The 19,138-nt window shown below is 38.2% G+C and overlaps 1 protein-coding gene across 1 annotated transcript in view; it reads right to left on the bottom strand.

Annotated features, from left to right (window-relative positions):
• Positions 1-19,138, bottom strand: part of Htr4 (5-hydroxytryptamine (serotonin) receptor 4, G protein-coupled) — a 57,354-nt gene that overhangs the window by 26,824 nt on the left and 11,392 nt on the right. Inside the window, exon 4 of the mRNA XM_013512121.1 lies at positions 8,245-8,398. Within this exon, the coding sequence (XP_013367575.1) occupies positions 8,245-8,398 (154 nt within the window). The remainder of the gene's footprint in view (positions 1-8,244; positions 8,399-19,138) is intronic.

Genomic DNA, 19,138 nt, shown 5'->3' with positions numbered 1-19,138 from the left:
GGTGTACACACAAAATTCACTTTTATTTGTGTCCATATTTAGTATCTTAAGTCATATAGTATAAAGTTACAGTATATTTTTCTACTGATATTTCTGCCATGAAATATCTCTATCTTAAAAAATACTACTTGCCTTAAATTTTATTATATCACTTATAATAGGAGAGCTATTCCAGTTATTTTTCATTAGTACCTATATGACATAAGTTTTCATTATTTCATTTTTAACTTCCTGTCACTCTATATGCAATGGGTATCTCTTCAAGCAGCACATATTTGCATTTTGTTTTGATTCACTCTGATAATCTTTATCTATTTATAGAAGTGTGTCTTTGAAGAATTTACTCATTTAATATTTACTGTAATCCCCATTTAATTTACATTTATGTCTTTTCTTATTGTTTTTTATTTATCTCTCATTGGTTTTCTTCCCTAATTACTTATTTTTAAAATGATCAATTTTTAATGTTATATTATTTCTCCTTCTATAACCAATTTGACTATATTTAGAGACTAAAACTTAATTCAATCTCCTTAATACATTTATCACTTCCTTGGCAATGAAAAAATTATCACCTTATCTCTAGCCACCTCATTCCTTCCTTTTATAATGTTTTAAAGGCATTTTATTCCATGCGTATTTAAAAACTCACAAAACACTTGTATTAATGTTATGTGAGTAGTCAATATTCTGTTATTTTATTGTTATCTTACTTGTATATATACCATTTCCAGTGCTCTGCATTTTTCTGCTGTATGATACTTTCATTTATGATCATTTGTTTCTCCTGAAAAATCCTTCCTTAAAGAAACATTTAGTACAAACTTGATGCTGAAACTTTCCCTCAGTTTTTGACTAAAAATGTCTTTAATCCATCTTCATTTCTGAAAAATATTTTAACTGGATATAGAACACTAAGCAGTAGGTTCTTTTCATCATTTTAAATGTGCTATTCCACTGTCTTCTAACTTCCATTATTTCATTGCAGAGTCAGCTGTAAATCTTTTCTTCCTCTTCAAATGTAATTGACTTTTTTCTCTAATTGCTTTTGGGATTTATTTCTTGGTCCTTGATTTTTAGCATTTAAAAAATGAATTCCCAAGCTAAAACTCTTTGTCTGTCTCTCTGTCTCCCTTTGTCTGTCTCCCTGTTTTTCTCTCTCTGTCTCTGTCTCTGTCTCTCTGTCTCTCTCTTGGTTTACCCTGCTGGAATTTCAAAAAACTTCTTCAGTCTGTGACTAATGGCTTTCAGGAAGTCTTTTCAGCTTATCTAATCTGTTATGAAATTCATCATTACACTTACTTCATTTACTGTATTTTTTAGCTCCAAAGTCTACCCAGGAGATTTTAATTCACTAATAAAGCTTTTTGTGTTTCCTACTTTCCTTTTAATTATATGAAGTAATTACTTGAAACTCCTTGTCTAATAATTCTATTATATCAATTGCCTATGGGACTGTTTCTGTTGCTCTTTTATGTTCTTCATTTTCATCTCTTTGTCCTATTTATCTCAATGTCTGGTGACTTTTGATTAAATGACAGGCATAATACATAAAAATTATAGATGCTCTGCATGGTAGCACCCTAGGCAGTGGGAAATTAATTTTCTTCTGGTAGGCAGATGAAATATGGAAATAATACCTCAGTTATGTTTAGGTTGTGTTTAGCATAATTCAAAGTAGTTTTCCTATGGAATAGTTTCTCAAGTGCCTTCATAAGAGCCCTAGGAATGCTTGTTGAAGCCCTCTGTGTTAACAAGCTTTCACACTGAATTAATTTATGTCTTTTCTGAACTAGGAGACTGTTAAAGTCACATCCAAGTCTTCTGTCTTCCAACAGTTGTTTCCAGCCCAACTGTTCGACTGTTTTTATTTGACCTTTGCCCCTAGGCCAATACAAATGCTTCAGGAAAAAATTATTTGCTGAATTTTATTTTCATATCTTTACGCTTCCATATCTCTAGGAACTGAGTCATTCAAATTTCAGGCATCCTGGCATTTTCAGCCTCTAAACTGTTCTCCCTGTTAGGTATATCTTCATTTCTTAAACATTTTCTCTTGTCTGTCTGCCTGCATCTCCTATACTATTCCATTGAGCCATATCGCTTAATTCTCTGAGAATTCCTTGGTTTTATTTCCCATCAAGGCAGCCTACAGTCTTCAGGACTTAACATCCAAGCTGCTCATGGATGTCTCTGTTCGCATATCTCTGAGGTACCTCACATTTATGTTATCCAAACCATGGGTTTGATTCTTCCCACCCCATAAAGTCTATTCTACCTGCAGAACTTCCCAGCTATACTTATAGTCATTCTTCTTAATTTTCTAATTGTGTTAATCAAAATCTTCGGTCAGATTTGGTCCAATATGTTTTCACATCTGTCAATATTTCACAAAATCTCAGTTAAATTTTCAAAATATATTAAGACTGTACACTACAGTTTTCATTGTTACCCCTAAGATTGTAACACCATCACCTCTTAATTGTCAGACTTGTCATCCAACTCTTCATATACTTTTTTGTTTTTTGTTTTTTGTTTTTCTTCCGGTACCAGGAATTGAACTCACAACCTTGTGCTTGCCAGGCAGGCGCTTTGCCACTGAGCTAACTCCCCAGGCCCTTCATATACTTTTTAATAGGAAAAAAGAGCTTTTTTTCAAACATAATTCAAGTCATGCTACTAACCTTTTCAGTATTCTGCGGTAGTTCCCTGTTATGGTTTAGATCTAAACTCTCTGCCAAGTTTCACACGTTTGGAAGATTACTGGATGGCAGGGCAGCTATACTTATCCACTGGTGAACGTCCGATAGTGGAATGCACTGTGAGGAGTGGGGGCTGGGTGGAGGTGGTCAGTGGTGAGGGGGACCTGGAAGAGAGTGTTCTTGTCCTGGACTCCTTTCCTCTCTGTTTCCTGGCTGCAATGAGTTGAATAGCTTTCCTCTGTGATACGCTTCCCCCACACCATTTCTGCCTTAAAGCCAGCTGCCATAAACTGAAAATATGAGCCCAAACATGTCTTTTCCTTAAAGTTTTAGATGTCAGGTATTTTGTCCTTGTGACAGGAAAGAACCTAAGGAATATCCTGTACAATTCAGAATAAAGGGGGCTGGGTATTTAGCTCAGTGGCACAGTACCTGTCTGGCAAGCATGAGGTAGTGGGTTTGATTCCCGGTCCCCCCAAAAAAAAATCAAAAAAAACCAGAGTAAATGCCAATGTCCTTATAAAAATATACAAAGTCATACATTATCTTTCTAAGTTAGCTATTTGAACCTTCTATTTTGCTTTTCCTTCTCATTCTGTATCAGCCACACTACCCTCCTTGATATGTCAGATGCATCTTGCCTCAAGGCATTTGCACTAGCTTTTCCTTCTGCTTAGCATATTCTCCAAGACCCCCACAAGTCCAGTTCCTTCACCTCCTTAAAGTTTTTAATAAAAGTTAACCAATGTGAAGATAACAGTATGTAATACAACAGCCATTGTTAATTTCTTTTCTCCTTGTCTGAAATTCTGTATTGTTTTTCATTGTTTTTATGTTGTTTCATTTATGTCTGTGTGTTTGTTAATATGTTTTGGCTCTTTTAGATCTTTTAGAAATACAATTTAAAAAAATGTCACCTTTGCAGCAAGTCTATTCTAACACTGTATTAGTATTGTAACCTGCTAGTCCACCCACCACTTTTGATAATAGTGGCTTATGTCAAACAGTAGATGATCAATAAAATATTATAGACCACAAAAATGTCTGAAATCTAAAACTTCTCACCACCTTAAGTGACTGTTATCTTAGTCCAAGTTACCATCATCACATGCTGGGATTATTGTAATCCCTTTCTAAGTGTGTCCCGTATTTCCTGTCACTCCACAGCCATTCTCTACGAAAAAGTCAGAATGATTCTTTGAAAACACAGGTCAGATGATGTCACCCATCTGTCCACAACCTTGCAAAGCTTCCTCCATCACTCAGCGTAAATGCCGTAATGCAGCCCTGGGCTGTCTCTGTGATCTCTGTGCTCCTTGATCACTGCTTTCTGAAGCTTTGGGGGCATTTCCCTGAACTAGCCAAGCCCATCTAATGGTCTTTGCATTTATTACAATTTTGGCTTAGAATACTTTTCTCTAAATACTTACATGGCTTGTTTGCTCGCTACCTGCAGGGCAATGTTTTGGGAACATCAAAGAGTGAGTTTCACATGTAAAATAATCACATCTTTTCTCCACTCCTCATCTCCTTACTTGTTCTTGGTTTTTGTCCTAAATAAAATGTAATACCCAATATATATTAAAATTTTTTCTTGCCAGTGTTTAAGTACCATGACACTTTCAATGTTTTCATCATGGATTTCTCAGGAGCCTTTAGAACATGGTGGTCATTTCAATTAATACTTCCTGAATGAGTACATGAACAAATAGGGCAATTATTATGAACTTAGCCTCTGAAGTTCTATGATTTCCTTTACAGAATTAACATTAAACATGGTAATATTGCATTAATTAGATGAACTTAAAATGTGAAAAATTTTGTATACTGTCTAAAATATTTAATAAATGGTAGTCATAATGAAAAAGAAAACTGATATTATTAAGCAGAGTTCAGGTTTAGGAACATGTCTGGGAAATAATCTGAAAGTTCTGTGAACATGTAGCTCAATTTTTAGTGATTTTAATTCATAGTATGTTCATAATCCTTTGGTGAGTTGGTGCGGTTTCTTACTTGCAAAATTTGAAGATGAAGTAGAGCATTTCCAGCAGGACTAGCTTTAAAAGTACAGGTGATTTGACTCAGCACATGAAATCCCTGGAGTAGGTCCTTACCCTGAGTATTATTCATATCTGTATGTGTGTTTTAAAGCTATGCAAATGGGTATAAAATAGATCTTTATTGTTCATGAATTTCATTTGGACATGCCACATGCAAATCAAATTCCATGAATTTACCTTCTCACTAAAATTTATTTGGAAACTCCAAAAAGGAATACTTGCAGCAGCCTCCATAGTCATTTACCCACGTACATATGCACAGTGCAGTGAACATTTTAGTTGTATAATAGGTAGTTTCTCAGCTAAAGTCAAACAAAGTGATGCACCATTTTATTGTTTTTCTTCAACAAGTGTCCTTTTTGCTATCTGTTGCCACATAACTTGCATGTTTTGTGATTTTGGTTAGTGATTTCACTGTTTAAAATGGCCCAAACATACTGCTAATGTGTCATGTAGTATTCCTAAGTGCAAGAAAGTGGTAGTACCTTAGAGCACGACATGCATGTGTTAGAGTTGCGTCATTAAGGCATGGATTATATTGCCTTGACCATTAGTTCACAGTTAATTAATTAACAATACAAATTAAATCAATGTCTTTAAACAGAAACCATAGAATATGGTTATGTATTCACTGGTAGATGAAAATAGAACCAGAAAGTTGCAAGAATATAACCTGTATTTTACCTGGGAGCAAATATGTAGTGTTTGCTCATTTAGTCTTTTTGATGACTTCATAAAACGTAATCACCACAAATAAAAAAGAATTAATCATATATATATATATATATGTTTTACGATCATATGAGTTGTACTATCTTTTCTCTAGGAAGATGCATTGTGCAAGAGAGATGAAGGTAAGGCATGTTAATAATAAGCAAATGTCCCCTTCTCCAGTGAAGTGAAGTAAATGGCTGTGTCTTTATCTCACTCTCAGGAGCAAACAAAAACTTCCGATACATGCTTGGAAGTTCTACATCAGAAGGTAAAAATTCCAAGCCATCACTAAAAATTCTCCAAATACAAAAGCATATGTTTCCTGTCCACTGGGGAGTAAGTTTTGCAAAAAAATTAAAAGCATAGACTCTGGGATGCAGTAAATCTGTGTTCAAATTGAACCACTTTACCAATGAATCTGGTTAATAATTTCTCTGAGCCTCAGTTTCCCAGTCTATAAAATGAAGGCAGTCATAGAGTCTACTTTATAATGTTGTGAGACCCAAAACAGGTTCACAAGAAGAGTGATTAGCTTGGAGCTTGATGCATAGTAAGTGTTCAATATCGCTTGACCATTATTATTATTACTATTATTGTTATTACTATTACTGAAAATAATATTAGTTGGAAATTTGGATTTCATTTGTCCCAAGAATGGTAAAACTGATAGTCTAAAGGAAATGCGATGAGACTTGAGACAATATCCACACACTTTGTGGATAACTGCGTAACTCTCCTTTGAACTTTACTCTTCAGCTTCCAGAAGAACGCCCATTTGCACACGCCATCTGGCCCAGGCCTTGGGGTAGAGGACTTTCCTAGACAAGAAAAAGGTAAAACTAGGGGCTAAGAGGGGGAAGGAGAGGGAAAGAGACAGCTCCCTCTCCTGCAGGTCCTGTTAGGACGGCATGTGCTCTAGGTCTCTCCTCTCTGTTCCCTTCCTGCACTATGGGGGATCCTGGGACTGTTTTTTAAGTGATTGCCTGACACTTCCTTACAAAACATATATCCCTGCTAATAAATCCAGACAATAGATTTTGATCTACATTATAATTTTGGTATGTCAGAGCTGGAGGGCTCTTAAATATTATTAAAGTCTCTTCAGTACTGGACAGGACAAGGTGGTTAGTTCTGTGTCAATTTGAGTGGGCTGTGGAGTATCCAGACATTTGGTAAAATATTATTCTGGGGGTGAGAATAGTTTTGGATGAGATTAACATTTGAATCAGCAGACTGAGTAAAGCAGATTTTCCCCCTTACTGCAGGGTCTCCTCCAATCCACTGAGGGACTGCATAGAACAAAAGTGAGTAAGAGGTAACTCCTGAGAATCACTGAGTTCGAGGCCAGCCTGGGCTACCTTGTGAATCCAAGGCTAGCCTGAACTATGTAGTGAGACCCTGTCCCAACCCCCACAAAAAAGAGGAAACTCCTACGGCCTCACTGTTTGAATGTCAGGGCACTGATCTTTCCCTGTGCTTGGATCTGAACTGAAACGTTGGTTCTCTTGGATTGCCAGCTTGCTGAAAGTAGATACTGAGACCACTCAATATCTACTTTTGTAACCAAACAAACTTCCTTGTTGTCTCTGTCTCTGTCTCTGCCACTGTCTGTGTCCTGTCTGTCTGTCTGTCTGTCTCTCTCACATACACACACCCTGTTGGTTCTGATTCCCTGGAAAACTAATACCCAGGAACTGGAACACATCAGGCACATGTGTCCCATGTATCCTTGACAGAAACTGTTTTCTACTGGGGACCAACTGTCCTCCTCATCACAGTCCTTCAAGACGTGGACAGTAACAGAGCTGGACTCAGGGCTTAGCCCTCTCTACTTCTGCACAGTGCTCCTCTCATTCCCTGGCAGCCTCTACCTAGTTGATACGATTGTTCTGAGTCCATGTAGACTTTATAGACTCTCAATGTGAAATGGAATGAAGAGAAATCATACCTTAGGCCCTAGAATCTTACTGTTAAACCTTGAATTCATGTTATGCTATTTGCAAGCTGTGTGGTTTTAGGCATGTTACTTAACCGTGGTGACCTGGATTTTCTCATCTGTAAACTGAGGATATGATTATTCCATTACCTGAAGGATATTGTTAGACCTATTTATAAAATACTTAGTGTACCTTCTGGCATACATTAACATTTAAGAAAAATTATTCATGACACTTGTTAAAGCAATAAGGCTGACTTTATTCAATATATTGCAATACATTATAGGAACTACTGTGATGGAGTTTGTAGTAGGGAAGAACAGTTGAACTTAGCTCTGAACACATTAAAGGAAAGCGAAAATTTATAATCAAGAAGTATGATAGGCAAGGGTCAGTAGCTAGAAAATTATTGAGAGTAAAAATCAGGGGTAAGGAAGATCCTGGCCAAACCACCTGGGCAGGATTCTGCCTGAAGACAGGTCAGAATGATCAGACACCATGTGTGATGGAGATGAAGAAGTTGAGCAGACACTAAGGGCAGGGGGTCTGGCTAAACTAATGGGATTCTTGCTAAAATAAACTGATAAAGATGGACAGGAAAGTTCCAAATTCAAGGTCTAGTTGGGAAGATAATTCAGAGGACCCTAGGTTTGGTCAATGAGACATTCTGTTAGTAGACATTCAGAAATGCTAGCTTCTTTAAAAATGATCACTCAGACCATCATCAGAATTTTTCTTAGACTATTAGCCCAGCTTTATAGTATGTGTTTATTTAGAATCCCAAGCAAGGTTGATCAGACAGTTAAGCAGAAGGTTTGTGTACATACTCACCAAATCAACTATTCCAATGTTATTCCAGCCTTGCATTATTGGGAGAAAAGAGATGAACATGGGGATGACCCAGCAGCCTCCCAGCATTAACGCGATACGCAGAGGGGTCATCTTATTCCTGTAAACCAAAGGCTGGCAGCAGATGGCATAGTACCTGGAGAGGCAACAGAGTGGGTGTGGCCGGGGCAAGGAGAAGTGGACAGGAGAGGAAAGGGAGGGCAGGAGGAGAGAAGGCGAAAGAGGGAGAGGGAATCAGAGAAGTGGAAATATGGACAAGAGGAGGAGATTCAAAGGGGGAAGCAGAGAAAAAAATAAGGAAGGAAAGAACAATAGGGAATAAAAGGAAATCAGGCAGTAGAGGGAGGGAAAGAAAAGGAAGAGAGAAGAACAGAAGAAAGAAAAAAGTGATTATACTTCAATTAATATAAAAATATACTTCAGATAGCTTCCTGGACTTGGCTCCCCATTCCTCTTCAACTCCAGGGAACTTGACGCACATGAGGGTCTTGTCTTTCTTAGCTACCGTCCCAATGCTGCCTTCAAGCCTGGAAATTTAGGAGCTTCTGTCCAGTCCTCTGGACTTCAGTGTGAGCGCACTTGAAGCCTGTTTGATTATAATTTGAGGCGACCCACATTTTTCCTGTCTCAGATTTGTTCCCTTCCTCTTGATCGCCTGCCTGTACCAAGCGAGGTGGCATTCTACAGCTGTGCTCCTTAAATCGTGGTCCAGAGATCCACCGCCATCCTCCCTTCCCCATCCTGCATCAGATACAGAGATGCACCTGAGGAGGCCTCTTTAAAATGCAGACGTCCTGAATCAGACCCCTTTAGAGCGACCTGGAGTCTACCATTCAATCTGAAGGAGTCTCTGCTATTGTTTGGTAAGGATATCCAGTTTCTCAGGGTAAGGGCATTGTCCTTCCTGGCCTCCTTAAATTGGATGGAGCCATACTTATGCAAGAACTCCCTCGTGGAACTCACTTCTCACCCCCTGTGAGTCACTGCTCTGCTTATGGTACCATTTCTTTCCCCTCCAGGTAGAGACACAATCTGCCCCACATATAGCTGAGGATCTCCCTCCTGGGCTGCTCCTGTATGTTATTCCAGCCTTGGATAGCGCCCTTCTATGCCCAGGCATGGCATGGGATTTGACACCGTGTTACAGCAGGTCTATCAGCTACTGGTCTCCAAAAAACTAAGTGCAAAAAGACAAGTCAGAGACTGTTTCTTCTTTAAGACTTTTATATTATTTAAAAATAAGCCACCCCCTTACACCCTTAATTTTATGCAGTTCACTTTGTTAATTTTCCCCACCTCTTCTTTTCTTTTCTTAATTCAAAGCTTTAGTTATGTAACAATGGCTATATTCTTTGAGTGACGGTAGGAAGGGTGAGGAGAGAGGGTAGAATGAGAAGAGGAAGCCCAAGCTGGAGCACGAGAATTGAGTGCCTCGGGAGTGGGAGTGGGAGGGGAGAGGAATACTCTTCCCTCCAGGGCTCAGAGGAACAGCCTACCACATGGTGCCGGAAACCTCAGTCAGAGGCTAATGAGTCTCTGAGGTGTCCTGCTCTGGACCAGAGCACAGGAACAAAAGACCAGAGAATGAGAGAGGGGCTTGCCTGGGAGACCATTTTTTTCCACTATAAAAAAAACAAATTTAACTAAACATAACTCAGTAATGGAAAGAATTACAATCAGCTGGAATTCCCTTCATACTCTCAACGTATAAGGAAGGCAAGAGTAAAGAAAATCTGAAAGGTAGACTAGATAGTGTGAAAGGGAAAGAAACTGCTCAAAAGGAAAGAACAACTGGGATGAAGGGAAGGGAAAAGAAAGAAGGAAGGGAAATATATATACATACACTCAAGATAGCTAAGATAACTGTACTACTAATTTCTATTGGTTAATTGAAAGGAACAGTTTTTGCTTAATTTTTTTAATCCATTTTGCATGCCTATATCTGGTAATCTGAACAACTACTTTGAAGATAACAATATGCAAAATAGTAACCACTGTTGATTTCCTATCATCTTGTTTTGAATATCTTTTCAAATTTATTAAATTTTTATTCTCTTTAAAATTAAAAAAAATTATTACAGAGCGGCTAATGTTTCTAAATAATGACATTAATAATCATCATAGAACTATTTTAATGTAGGGCTAATAATAAATTTAAGTGGGAGAAAAGATTCTTCTCTCCATTTAATTTTGCTTTGTTCCTCATTTCCTGCCAAGGGGAAGACTTGACATCTTTCCTGTTATCTTTAGGTAGTAGTATTTCAAATTCATTGGGAATTTTGCCTTTTCTGTTGTTATATAACTGATGCAAAAGAAAACAATAAGACTCTGACTCTTGAATCCAAGCAGTGACCCAGTCAGACTGCCTTCTGGGCTCCATGTAGTGGTCAGCAATGCAGACAGAGGAAAGCCGGTGAAGGTCCCATAATTCTAGCAGCAGCCTTCTCACAAGTCTGAGGATCTGGTCCTGTTCCCTGAACCTTGAGGTACCAGTGTTCTTGCTTTTTCATGCCTTCATTGTTTTCATCTTTCTTCAGTTAAATAAGTCACCTTATGTCTTTACAATAAATTCTATTTTGTTTAAATTGGTGTTATAGGTTTAGTTATGTTTTCCCTGTTCTAAAAATTAGGTTGAAGTCTTATCCCTCACTACCTTGGAGTGTGAACTTATCAGGAAGTAGAATCTCTACAACAGCAGTCAATTTTTTAAAAAAAATGTTATTAAGAGAAGCCCTAATCCAATACATTTGACACCTTCATAAAAAGAAATCCAAAGCTCAAACAAGGGAGGACATTACAAAGGTGAGAACAGAAATCAGTGACATTAAGATAAAAAAAAAAAAAACCCATACAAACAATCACTGAATTAAAGACTTGGTGGCTTGGTTCTTCAGAAGAATAATCAAAATAGACAATTAGCCAATGTAACCAAAAAAAGGGGGGGAAAATACCCAAACCAGTGCAATTAGAAATGAGAAAGGCAAAATCACAATGAATACAGCTGAAATAAAATTATTATGAACAACTACTTCACAAACCTGTACACCAATAAATTGGAAAATTCAGAAGAAATGGACAGCTTTCTAGATACATATAATTTACCAAAATGAAGCCAAGAAAATTTTAAAACCCTGAATAATCCAATAACAGGCAATGAAATTCAGGTAGGAATAAAAAACCTACCAACTCAGAAAAGTCCCGATGGGTTCACTCTTGAATTCTACAAAAATTTCAGGGACAATCCATCACCGATATTTGTCAGGCTCTTTAATGAAATTGAAAGGGAAAGAGGACTCCCAAAATCATTTCTAAAAGCCTGCAATTACCTTGAATCCGAACCAGAAAAAGATCTGACCAAACAAGAAAACTATAGTCTATTCTCTTTAACAAATATAAATGCAAAAATCCCCAACAAGATACTGGGAAACAGAATGCAACAAATCATCACAGAGATCACACATCACGACCAAACAGGCTGCATCCCAGGGAAAAGGATGTTTCAATATAAGTGAAATAAATCAGGCACACAAGTTTAAATATAGCATAGTTTCTTCTATATGAGAAATTCAAATTATAAAGTAAAAAGCAAAATAAAAGATAGCTCCCAGTAAGTAGGGAGAAAGATCTTTCTCAAATGGGATGGGGATCAAGAGATGGAAGAGGCAAAGGGAGGAAAAAGGAATTCAGATGTATTATGTACATGTACAAACTCCACACAAGGAATGTAAACATGATGTACTGCAAATGTGTACTAACAAAAGAAAAGAATAATTTTTGCAGAGACTATGTGAAGATGGAGGGTAGGAGTGAGGAAGCAATACCCCAAGGAACACCAGACACTGCCACCAGAAGCTAGGAAAAGGTAAGGAAGCATCCTTCTGCAATTTGCAGAGGGAACATGGCCCTAGGGACATCTTCATTTAAGACTTCTATTCCCAGTGCTGTGAGTTGTTCAAAACCAGCCAATGTATGGCATTTTGTCGTGATAGCTCCAGCATACTAGCATAGCTGTCTAAAGGCAGTGCTTATGGCTTGCAACCGAGTATCCCACCTCAAACAGAGCAGTAAGAAGAGTTCTGAATGCCAGACATGCTCATCATGAAAGTACTTCATTCTAAGTAGGAATGGCTTATTTCGTTTAAGAGTTTCAGGTCATAGCTGAGGTGTAGCACCTGCCATCCACCACCCCTCTGAAGGCAATGGAGGGATAAGTGAAAAATAGACACTGCCACTGTTTTTTCCTTGTTTATAACTTATGATTTTTGAGGCTTAAAGCCAGGTGCCAAGAGGTTGAGTAAAGAGCAGATTTCACAAACTGTGGTTGGATCTCCAGTGTTATAGAGATCCAAAGCTTCAAAAGGGCAAGGCCTCCAGGTGTGGTGGTGCACGCTTGTAATGCCAACACTATGCGAGGCTGAGGCAAGAAGATCAAAACTTCAACCCACTGCGAGAAAGTTAGCAACTTAGCAGGACCCTATCTCAAAACAAAAAAATCAAAAAGGGCTGGAAATGCAGCTCAAGGGGAGGGTTGATTTCAAGAGGATGTTCATGCTTACAGGATTATCTTAGGGATATAACTGAATTCATAAAGGTGGACTTCAAAAGATACTGTTATACTTGTGTTCATGACATTTTTCATAAACGTTTAATTTCTGAGTCTCATTTGACCAAGGATATTGTCAGATGCTCATGACCTGGCAAACTCACCATATTCTGCAGTGCAAATGTTCTTTGCATCCATTTGCATTGTTCTAGATTACTCTGCTGGGGCAGAGAAGTCACTAGTGGTAACATGTTTCCTTTCAAATTCAGCTATGAGAGGAACTCTGCACATTTTACCAAGACCTTTACATTTACATATACAGTCATTTCTCTGGACAATGAATTCCTGGAGTAAAGTTGCCTCGTTAGCTCCTACCGCAGAGCTTGAAGTGAGATTCAGCAGCTGTTCGTCCAGGGACAGTAGTAGCAAGTTACATTTGCATAATCTAGAGTAGTTGACAAAATTGGCAAAAATCCTTTCTCCTCTTTAAAACTTAGCTATAAGAGTGATATATTCTTTAAATTTAAATTAGATTGGCCAAATTATGTGCACTTGGTTAGAATTAATAAAAATATGTAATTCTGTCTAGATATCTCCTATTTAAATTTTATTTCTACATCTTTTTCAATCTGTTACCCTGTCTTACACTGCATGTATGATTATGGAATGGAATAGGAAATATAAAGTCCTTATTTGAAGCTCCAATTATAGCATCCACTTAAAGGCTCAAAATTCCTACCGAGGATTTAGCATTCTTGAGACAGCAACCCTAAAATAAGTCACCTCATACCTTTCAGAATCTTTCCTCATGTTTCTAATCTTTGCTTTCAAGCAAAGCATTCAGGAAAGTAAACATCCTCCTAAAGTCTTCACTCAAGAGTCTAAATTAAAATAGGTGGGAATAAATATCATTGAATAAAATGATTATTAAAAATTGAGTTATAGCATTCACTAACAAAGCTTCCTGAAAATCCTAGTATTTGTCTATAGAACAAGGACTCAACAGAAACTGATAACTTGATTTTTATATATTGTGGTTTCCTTTTAACTTCTATATTTGGATTATATTGACCTTGTTATTTGCCCTGCAGTACATGTACAACATCACCAGACACAAGTTGACAGTCAGTTTTTCAAGTTTTAAGGAGTCAGCCAAAATACACTGGCTGAGTTAATAATAATAGGTATTGCTTATTTCTTCACTGAAATGTAACCTGTAGTTCTCATCCAATCACTACAGCTATTTTAAGGAAGAAACAGAAATGTGTCCATTTCACAGATGCAAAAACAGAAACACAGAAGGATCTAAAAGACACCTAACAAACACAATATAAAAAAATACTATCTCAAGACTTGAAGGATGCTCAGAATTGTGAAATCCTCAGTAGGGAACCATTGTTTACGTACACTTGTCTAATTGATTAGGGACAATACAAACTACACAGTCTAGAGAAGATTACGGCATCATCTTTACCATGCCCCTCACAACTTTGTACAGTCTGGAGGATACCCTTATACTCTAGAACAGGAGGCAGAAAATGGGTACCCCTAACTTATTTATAAGCTCCATAAGGACAGAGATGAGCTCCTTCTTTACCAGTTTATCCCCAGTGCCTACTACAAAGCTAAATGCAGATAGCACGTACACAAACTGGATTCAATAAATAGTAAATTCTCAATCACTACCCGTTAAAATAAATTCTATTAAATACATTACTACATTCTGGAGATGTGAAAAGTCATATCTACTAGAGGGATTGAGAAAGGCTTTCTCCAGTATATGTCTTTCAAGTTGTATTTCAGAAACTGGGTAAAAATGGTGGAAGAGAAAGTGTAAGCCAGGTATTGTAGACAGCACAGAGGCAAGGAGAGTGAAATTATGCATGCATGAAATACAGATCTGTACATATATATCCATATATCCACTTACATAAATATGAGAGTATAAGTTAGCTCGGTCATAAGGTATTTAAAAGGAAGCAGAAGGAAAGAAAAAACTAAACAGACTGGGTGGGGCAGATCTCAGGGCAGTGGTTGTTAAACTTTATCAGACATCAGAATCACATGGAGGATTTATTTGAAACATACTTTGGTGATAGGTCCGGAGTAGGGCCCAAGAATTTGCACTTCTGATATGTTCCCAGGTAAAACTCTGGCTGGTGGGTTGGGGGCAATGCTTTGAGTGATGCTAAATCACTGTCTTAGATTTTTTGAATACCAGGCTAGGAGAAGTCACAAAAGTTTTCTAAATTGGAAAATATCCATCTCAATCAGCAATGCTGCACATTCTTTTAAAGGAGGTGAACTTCAAAACATTCAAGAGAAAGGGGTGCTGGTTCATAGGCTAGCTGGATGGCATTCAGCAGGTTCAGCAATTGTATCTCATCTCGGGAACAGGTAAATCTATAAGGTCTGTCCGCTAGCCTTCCATGGGACATTTCCCATTCTTTTCTAACTAAAAAACTTTTATAAAGTGTCTAAATAAATGTTCAAATGACAAAGATTCCAGATGGCCAGAATTAACTAAAATATAGCAAGGGTAATTACAAACTAATTTCTTATGCAAAATATTTCCAAGTATGGCTAATAAGCCTCCACTAAAATCCCCTTGGTAGGCCAGTTACCAGCTTTCCCAACTACAGCCATGTGCAAATGCATGATCAAATTGCTTTCAAGTGTCTCGGGGGACACAATTTACTTGACAACTCTTAGAAGACAGCAATGTATTTTAAGCTCCATGCTAATCCTTTCCTCGATCCTGCAGTTAAGGAAAATTCTACTTTCTCAGTTACTGCCCTCCAAACCACAGGAAAGACAGAAGAAGCAACAAGAGAAACTTGGAAACCTAGACTTTCAGAACTGGCAGCAGTCTTAGCAGTCATCTTTTTCTCTTCACAATTGAGTACCAACTTTCTTTGCCTTACCGATTATTAACTTTGTGGTCCTAGAATGAGTCATCTTTTCAACAAGAGTCTCTTCATCTGTGTAATAGGGATAACAGTGCCTATCGTACTGAAAAGTTTCCTCATCTGTGAAATAGGGATAATAGTGCCTATCTCATTGATTTACTTTGAGAACTGATGAAATAATATGTTGCAAACATATTTGTATAAAGATATAAATGTACAGAGATAGATATACAGATATATACAGATAAAGCTTTATGTGCAAGGAACTCATGTTAACAACATATTTAAAAGATCTATATAATACATATTTATATGATATATTCTCTCATACATCTGTATATTATAGAGACATAAACATATAAATCTATATATAAATATGGATCTACATACACATACAGAGCATATGCCTATTTGTTTCACACATACTATTATAGATTCAAATATATTTTGGAGTTAGGGGTTCTGCATTATTTAATAAATGATAGTCAAGTCACTTGGTTAAACATCTCTCCCAATAGTTGATTCTAAGAAACAAAAAGGTGAATGACTTTGAGCAATGGACCTGCTTGTGTGTGAAATAGAGTCATCATATACTGTTGTTTAAGTCGCAAAGTTTGGGAGCTCATGTCACATAATGATGGATAACCACACTGTGGGTAGAGACCAGACACAGTTTGGGTAACTGAGGGTTTCACTGGCTGGGGAGCAGTTCTCCCTCTGGAAGGTGCTGCAGTCTTGTTTTGCGGTAGAGCTCTGATTGAAGAGACTTGCCTTTCTGTTCTTAGCAATTGATTTTGGTATATTTTAGTTTCTCTGGTTCCCCTTTGAGGAAGTAAAGAAGAGAGAAAAACAGCAGTAGGTTTAAGAAAGAACTAAGGGCATCTTCCCCCAGGCTTGGCAAGCTGCCAGTGACCTCAAAGATCAGTGAGGAAGACCCAGCGGGGATATTCACCAGGAGTCAGGGACAGGAAGAGGGGCTCAGAATGTAGCCAAGACCAGAGGCAGAACCTTGGGCTCCAGGAAGGAAAATCTGTACTGGTGAGGAGACATTTATGGCAGCATTTCTCTTATTGTATTGTATTTGCTCATTTTCTCCTTTAAGGCCATAACTATCATTCCTACTATATCCACTAACCATCTACTGAGGGTACACTGCACGTCAGGAAGCACGTCGTGTGTCATATCTCATTTTTATAACAACTCTACAAAGAAGCTGGCAGCATCCTCATTTCAAACGTAAGGAATCACGGTCTCGGAGAGTTTGATTCACTTCCTCAAGTTCATACAAGCAGGATATGGTATCACTGCTCTTAAAACACAACTGCCAAAGGCTCTGCCCTAGTAATTCTGGTAATTCTGGAGCACTGCCAGACAACAGCAACTCCATCTAGGAAAAAAAGGGAGAATTTGCATAGCCTGGGGAGATTTTTGAGCTGAGGACACAGAAAAAAAAAAGAAAAAACAGATGTTAACAATGAACCTTTGAGATCAGATACTATTTGGAAATAACTAGGAAACTGCTGCAATAATTCAGAAGAGGAACGTTTGAAGATATTTATGGAAATATAGCTGATGTTTGATATCCAGTTGATCATGGCGGACAAGTAAGAGATGACCTCAAAGAAATGCATTCCACTGATTAAAAGATGACTAATAGACACGTTTTGATGTACAAAGTAGAAGAGGAAATTGATTTGTGGTGGAAATTTCTATTTTGAGCACATTGAGATTGTATGAGAAAACAGACGCTTAGGGTAAGCTGTTTAATATCCAGGTAAAGGTGGGATTTTTGGAGCTTGGTGTAGAATAAAATCAAAAGAAAGACCAAGAGCAGAGGTATAGGTGAGCCATGAATGGATGAGCTCTCCAGAAAAAGGGGAGAGATTCTCAGGCTGGAAGGCTGAAGGCATTGGGCCGGAAGAAGAGAAGGCACCCACAGGAGCCAGTTTATATTTATAAAGGAAAACAACAATTTAATAATATTTGTGGCTAACATTAGTCTAGTGACTAGTAGGTGGGTCCATGGGTCTATGGTACTGTACATATGGTACTATACTGTAGGTATCATCCATGAGTCTCCGGTACTGTACATACACTCGTTTATTCCTCACCAACCCCAAGGGAAAGGTACTATTATTAACACAATTTTACAGATGAAATGAAACCTAGAAAATTTAAGTAATGTTCCCAAGACCATACCATTGATGATCACTGCAGCTGGGACTCAGTCTAGGGAGCTTAGCACCTCAGGCCTTATTCTTAACCATTTTCCATATTGAGAGTTCTAAGATGACAAAGAAACTAACACCAAAGGCAGGCCAAACAATCATGAAGCACATCCCAGAGCATTTTCCACTTTGCCAAACATACACAGGGCAGCTACTTTATTCCTGTACAAACACAGGAGTAGATAGCACAGGGCTGATTCTCAAGAAGTTCCTGTTCTAGTGAGCCCAGTGATCAAGATGAGCTCTGATTATCTTCGGTGCTCACAGGAACTGGGAGGAAGAAACAACAAATCCTTGGGACGAAAGCCCTCTAGTGAGTGCAAGAGGTGACACCTCTATCTGAGCGTAGGTGAAAGGTGGTTTTCACCTGGAAAAAAAAGGAACTGGAGGCCCGGGTCTCAACACAGAGTCCTGGGGCAGCACATCAACCCAGGGGATAATCACAGTGCACTCACGGGTGGCAGCCGAGATAGGAAAGAAACTGAGGACAAGTTGGAAAAGTACTGAAAAGCCAAGCTGAGAATTTAGTCGTTAGGTAACAAGGTGTCACTGAAAAACCACCAGAGCTTTTCACATGCTGACCTCAGAACCTGTGAGTCCCCATGCCTTGCCCCCTCCCCTTCCTGGCAGACAACTACATCATACACAGACGCTGGTGCAGCGCCTCTTCCATGGGAGCTTTCCTGAGGAGGAAAAGGGATGCTCCAACAGCTTTTGTGAGTTTTTCTTCTTCTATGTCAATGATCAGCAATTTTACTCTAGTTACCTATTTCCTAGCTCTGTATTTTCCAGTAGACTAAAGCTAAGTGATTCACAGCTTTTTTTTTTGGTAGTCCACCACTGTATTTCCAGTTCCCAGAAGAGCTCCTAGCAATTAGTAAGCACCCTATAAATATTTGATGAAATGAATATAAAAATAGCAGTTCATAGCCTCTAGCATGAAATTCAACTTAACAAATATTACTATTATATTCAAAGCATGAACCTGCCAGCCAAGAGTGTGTGAGAAGAAAAAGGTGTTAATATGCTTTCCTTGTAAAAATGCATTTGATTCTATTGGGAAAACAATGGAATTGTGTGACACAAGCTCCCCATGATTGACACTTTTCATTTACACATTACAAAGTTGAGCTATACTCCAGGGAGGTCATTAAGAAACACAGACACGGGGCTGGGGATTTAGCTCAGCGGCACAG

This window comes from Chinchilla lanigera, unplaced genomic scaffold (genome assembly GCF_000276665.1).
Source record: "Chinchilla lanigera isolate Chin_1 unplaced genomic scaffold, ChiLan1.0 scaffold00014, whole genome shotgun sequence".
In the NCBI taxonomy this organism is placed as follows: domain Eukaryota; kingdom Metazoa; phylum Chordata; class Mammalia; order Rodentia; family Chinchillidae; genus Chinchilla; species Chinchilla lanigera.
Note: the sequence above shows the minus strand (reverse complement) of the source record. Positions and strands in the feature narration are given on the sequence as shown.